The sequence below is a fragment of the Chiloscyllium plagiosum genome, chromosome 7 (genome assembly GCF_004010195.1).
Source record: "Chiloscyllium plagiosum isolate BGI_BamShark_2017 chromosome 7, ASM401019v2, whole genome shotgun sequence".
Classification (NCBI taxonomy): Eukaryota; Metazoa; Chordata; class Chondrichthyes; order Orectolobiformes; family Hemiscylliidae; genus Chiloscyllium; species Chiloscyllium plagiosum.
This window is the reverse complement of record NC_057716.1, coordinates 16,732,661-16,738,660: the sequence shown is the minus strand read 5'-3', so window position 1 is coordinate 16,738,660 and position 6,000 is coordinate 16,732,661. Positions and strand designations below refer to the sequence as shown.

General features: G+C 42.2%; 1 protein-coding gene across 1 annotated transcript in view; it reads right to left on the bottom strand.

Moving 5' to 3' along the window:
- Positions 1-230: 230 nt before the first annotated feature.
- The window catches only part of ndufa10 (NADH:ubiquinone oxidoreductase subunit A10), a 66,595-nt gene continuing 60,825 nt past the window's right edge, over positions 231-6,000 (bottom strand). The window contains exons 9-10 of the mRNA XM_043693102.1: positions 5,160-5,268; positions 231-496 (exon numbers count right to left, since the gene is read on the bottom strand). Of these exons, the coding sequence (XP_043549037.1) occupies positions 428-496; positions 5,160-5,268 (178 nt within the window). The 3' untranslated portion in view covers positions 231-427. The remainder of the gene's footprint in view (positions 497-5,159; positions 5,269-6,000) is intronic.

Below are 6,000 nucleotides of genomic sequence, written 5' to 3'. Positions count from 1 at the left end.
GATCTGTGCGAAATAACACAAGTTCATAAAAGCTCATGATGGACAGGGTGCCGCTCTGGGAGAAAAAGATGGCAGCCAGACTACCGCTAGATTCTAAAACAACACTGATACAGTTCACTTAAAGGCCGTAGAGAACTGGTGCAACAACCACCCCCCAATTGAAATGTTTGCCCCAGACTTGCTCCATGCTGTCACACTTTACTTCATTCAAATCTACAAGGATGCGGTAATTTCAATGTTAGGTTTTATTTGATACCTACAGTCAATTAATAAGGTGCTCAAAATTCTGCACAGGCCCTGGGTAAATCCAATCAGACTTGCCATGCTGAGCTCAGTGCAAAACCAGCTATTTCACCATGCATCAGAGAGTTCTCTCACTTTCTCTTCCTTTCAAATCCATGTAATTGTTCTTCTGCAAGCCACACAGTTATTTTAACCAGATCCACTTATCCCCGACATCAGCATTGAAACCTTCTGCATACTTTCGACCTGGGAGCTGAAAGAAGAGACAGAAAACAGATAAATGCTAACACTGTTTTATGCAGGTTACAAGAAAGCATGGCCTATAACTTTTTCATGTTGCCTGATAGCAGTGTGCACTCAAGTTCAGGTTAATGAGTGCATAATTAATTGATATTCATTAACTTCTACTTAGAACAGCATTTAGAAAGACTGAATCCTACAATTATTCACCCTTCAACTTGTTAACTTATTATTTGGGTGAAACAAACGGTAAGTTCCAAAGGACAGAAATAACCAGGAGAAAGATCAGGGAAGGTGACCAATAAGCATGACCAGAAAGTTAGGCTTTAAGGCTGCTTAAACTTGCAGGAAGTGGCAGTGAAGCAAAGGTTGAGGAAGGATTGAAGCAGGCTGCAGGAAGGGAGGCTAGTATCTCATGGCAAATGCATTCTCCCCCACCCCCCAGCTAACATTCCAGAGGACAGCTTCCACTCCCCCTTCCCATCCCAACCCTCTATTATTTGGTGATGGTACTCTGTCAGGTATAACATGGTTATGTCAAAGAAAAACTGTCGCTATTCATTTTCAGTGTGTTGACTGTAGTAAGTTTCTGCATTACACAGATCAACCATGAGCGTGAACCAAAGCAAAATTACATTTAAATATTGATGTGCAATTACCTGCGCACACTTGAAGTAGTGGATATGATACGAAGTAACCACGTTTCACTGAAGATTACTTACAACCAGAAATATGCCAACACTTTTTCTTAAAAGCACAAAGTTATTAACACAGAGGGTTAGTGTTAGGGATAGGGAAGTAGGGAAGGAGCAGAAAGGAAGAAGATCCATATATCCTGTGTTCAAAGCAATAAGGTCGGAGTACCCAACATGAATTTGAAGACTTTGGTGAACAGAGTACGCTGTTTTCATTTTGCCAAATACAGAGTCTCATGTACTTGAGATGGCACTTATAATCATTTAATGGGAGTGTTGAGAGGGGAAGCCCCACTGAATCTCAAGGCACCTCAGACATTTACAGTGTCACCTATGGTTCAGCTGGCAATGCTCTCACTTCTGAGTCACAAGATTCTAGGTTCATGTCCCATTCCAGGCAAAATTTCTGACCTGATAATTCAGTGCAGTACTGAGAGAGTGCTCACTGTTAGAGGTGCTCTCGTTTGGATGAGAAGGTCTCATCTACCTGCCTGGATGTAATAGCACTATTTTGAAGATCATCCACAATCATATGAAATTATAAGTGCATGGCAGGGGAACAGAACAGAGAGATAGGCTGAGTGGTCTATATGCTCTACTTTTGCTCATGGTTTTTGGCATTGTGTTCCATGGATTCATTCACGGACAGGTCTCTTGGGATCAAACTTTCCTCTTTCTTTCACTGCAATTCCTCAGCTTGCGTCCAAACTATAAATAGTAACCTTTGAACAGCCGTGCCAAGTTGCCTTGTTTGAACATGAAAGGCTAAGTGAAACCGTTGTGGTTTCTGCCCAGGACTGAAATATGCATAGGCTGCATGCTGGACTTAGTTCTCAAAATATGTTTACTCACAGCAAATCTTTCACCTCACTTGCCTGAAAACTATCTTCTGACCAAGCCTGTTTGGGCTTACCACACCAACCTAGCCTATTTTTTTGGAAATAGATTATTCAGCTAATGAACCTTCAGCAGGTTTAGCAAACATTTTTTTTATTGAGAGAGCATTTTATGATTAGTACTTAGAACAGTTTCTTTTTCCAAAATGTATGTAAAATTTGGTCTAATGGTCATACACTGGCCTGCCAGAGTAGCTTTGAAACCTGTTGTTGATCCCAACACAGAACGCTAGCCAGAGAGAAGGAAAACCAGCCATCTTATCACTGTCCTGAGGAGGACATTCTTGACTAAGAAGCACATTACATAAACTTAGCAACAACCGAACATGAATGTGGCAATTATACCCAAGATAAAATGACTGAGTTGGATGATGGAAGTTTCAGGTGCATATACTCAGAATTACACCAGCTACTGACCTGATGTAGACCTTGGTCATCTCATTTTCAATAAATTGTTAACATTAAATTGCCGAGGGCTAAAAAAAACTGTTTAAGATACAAAATGCACCCCAAAATCTTAAATGCATCAACATTTGACTTGCTTTTTACTCATTTTTAATAAGCTATGTTTCTATAAAGAAGTGCTCCCCGACTCCATTGCTGCCATGTGATCATATTTTAATACCACAATCTTCATGGGACCTCAAGGTGGGCGGGGTCAGAACACCCAAGTAGGGTGGGAGGCAGAGCAAAGAGTGAGGTGCAGCTGGTCAGCGTTTAAACTACAAAAAGAAGTTTTTGTTTTAAATAAACATGAACACCGAGCTTTTCACAAGCTTTTAGGGAGCAAGAGCTTCCTCTGTGGTTGCATCTACCACAGGCAAAATCACGAGAATTTAAAGAAGCTCACAGCTGTTAGCATTTAATTCCGGTTCCATGGCAGCCATTTGCTAGAGCCTTTGTGATGCAGTGGTAATATCCCTACCTTTGGATCAGAAGGCTGGGAATCATAGAATCAAAGAGATGTACAGCATGGAAACAGACCCTTTGGTCCAACCCGTCCATGCCAACCAGATATCCCAACCCAATCTAGTCCTATCTGCCAGCACAAGGCACATATCCCTCCAAACCCTTCCTATGCATATACCCATCCAAATGCCTTTTAAATGTTGCAATTGTACCAGCCTCCACCACTTCCTCTGGCAGCTCATTCCATACAAGTACCACCCTCTGTATGAAAACGTTGCCCCTCAGGTCTCTTTTATATCTTTCCCCTCTCACCCTAATCCTATGCCCTCTAGTTCTGGACACCCCGATCCCAGCGCAAAGACTTTGTCTATTTATCCTATCCATGCCCCTCATGATTTTATAAACCTCGATAAGGTCACCCCTCGGCCTCCGACGCTCCAGGGAAAACATCCCCAGCCTGTTCAGCCTCTCCCTATAGCTCAAATCCTCCAACCCTGGCAACATCCTTGTAAATCTTTTCTGAACCCTTTCAAGTTTCACAACATCTTTCCGATAGGAAGGAGACCAGAATTGCACGCAATATTCCAACAGTGGCCTAACCAATGTCCTGTACAGCCGCAACATGACCTCCCAACTCCTGTACTCAATGCTCTGACCAATACAATAAAGTACACCAGACACCTTTTTCATTATGCTATCCACCTGCGACTCCACTTTCAAGGAGCTATGAACCTGAACTCCAAGATCTCTTTGTTCAGCAACACTCCCTAGGACATTACCATTAAGTGTATAAGATTGGCTTTCACAACATGCAGCACCTCACATTTATCTAAATTAAACTCCATCTGCCACTTCTCAGCCCATTGGCCCATCTGGTCAAGATCTTGTTGTAATCTGAGGTAACCCTCTTCGCTGTCCACTACACCTCCAATTTTGGTGACATCTACAAACTTACTAACTGTACCTCTTCTGCTCACATCCACATCATTTATGCAAATGACAAAAAGTAGAGAGCCCAGCACCAATCCTTGTGGCACTCCACTGGTCACTGGCCTCCATCTGGAAAAACAACCCTCCACCAACACCCTCTGTCTTCTACCTTTGAGCCAGTTCTGTATCCAAATGGCTAGTTCTCCCTGTATTCCATGAGATCTAACCTTGCTAATCAGTCTCCCATGGGGAACCTTGTTGAACGCCTTACTGAAGTCCATATAGATCACATCTACCACTCTGCCCTCATCAATTCTCTTGGTTATTTCTTCAAAAAACTCAATCAAGTTGGTGAGACATGATTTCCCATGCACAAAGCCATGTGGACTATCCCTAATCAGTCCTTGCCTTTCCAAATACATGTACATCCTGTCCCTCAGGATTCCCCCCAACAACTTGCCCACCACTGAGGTCAGGCTCACCAGTCTATAGTTCCCTGGCTTGTCCTTACCACCCTTCTTAAACAGTGGCACCACGTTTGCCAACCTCCGGTCTTCTGGCAACTCACGTGTGACTATCGATGATACAAATATCTCAGCAAGAGGCCCAGCAATCACTTCTCTAGCTTCCCACAGAGTTCTAGGGTACACCTGATCAGATCCTGGGGATTTATCCACTTTTATGCATTTCAAGACATCCAGCACTTCCTCCTCTGTAATATGGACATTTTGCAAGGTGCATCCTATCTATAACTTACATATGCTTCCTTCATTTCCTTAACCAAACCCTCGATTTCTTTAGTCATCCAGCATTCCCTATACCTCCAGCCTTTCCTTCCACCCTAACAGGAATATACTTCTCTGGATTCTTGTTATCTCATTTCTGAAGGCTTCCCATTTTCCAGCCGTCCCTTTAATGTGCAATAGCATGTTCGAACAGGTTGATTAAAAAAACTAGCTCAAAATCTCACTGTCCTACAGCTTTTAGGATTAGCAATGTAGCAACAAACTTAACTTTGCACACCATCTGTGCTCACCCTGATCTGGGAGCATTTGATACTACCTTCATTACGGGGCAAAAAAGTGCGATTCACGGAAAAGCATTCTGTCAGACGCAAATGATATTTCGATTCACCTTGCAAATCCATAGAAAGTACACAAATACGGAAAAGCAGAGAAGAAGCATTTTGCAGGTGCTGGAAATCTTATTTTTAATGCAGCATGCAGGTTTATAACGCGTTCCCTACCTGTCTGTAGGCATGATACATTTGATCAAACTCGTGAGCTCCAATTGTGACTTCTGGAAGGAATCTGGGGAACGACGTCAGGTCAGCTACACGTTGCTTGTCTTCAACGCTAATCAAGGGAAGAAAGGTAATGTGTGTTGGTAAATATCCTCATGACAGATCAATACCTACACTTTGCAAAGATGCACTGAACCTGGGTTGTGATTGCTCTTTAATACGATGGTCAGAATTATATTAAAAATTGCTGGGTCAGAACCTACCACATGACTTTTTAAGTTTTCTGAAAATACAGCATTCATTAATTTCTCCAAAAGCAAAATTGTTCATTGACTAGGAACACAACATGAGGATAAGCAAGAGGTAACTATACACAGAAAACAAAATAGTTCAATGTAACAATAGCACCCCCTAGTGCTTTCCTCTGACATAGCCCATAACTCAATGACATTAGTAGAGATCAAATTTTTCTACAATTCATCGTGGAGAATAACTTTTTTGACAGCTGGTGCCTTCTCTGTCAAAACCCATAGTTCAAAGGCTTCAACTGCCTTAACACATTTGTGCAGTTTGCTGTCAGACTCATGCATCTGTATCACTTTCAACCGAGACTGTTCCACTGAGTCCTGCCCTGAGACACAGAGGTGATCAGAGATTGACAGAATCTAATGTGAAGAGGAGATCAAGAGAAATGGCCACAAATTGGGTGGGATTATTACAGGGCCATGTTCCATTTTCATTGAAATTCAAGTGCAGAGCAAGACTTACAGTTTGTCTTGACTTGTTCTATACTCCCAAGGCTCACTTAAAAATGTCAGAACAAAATCGATGGAAAGAAACAAAA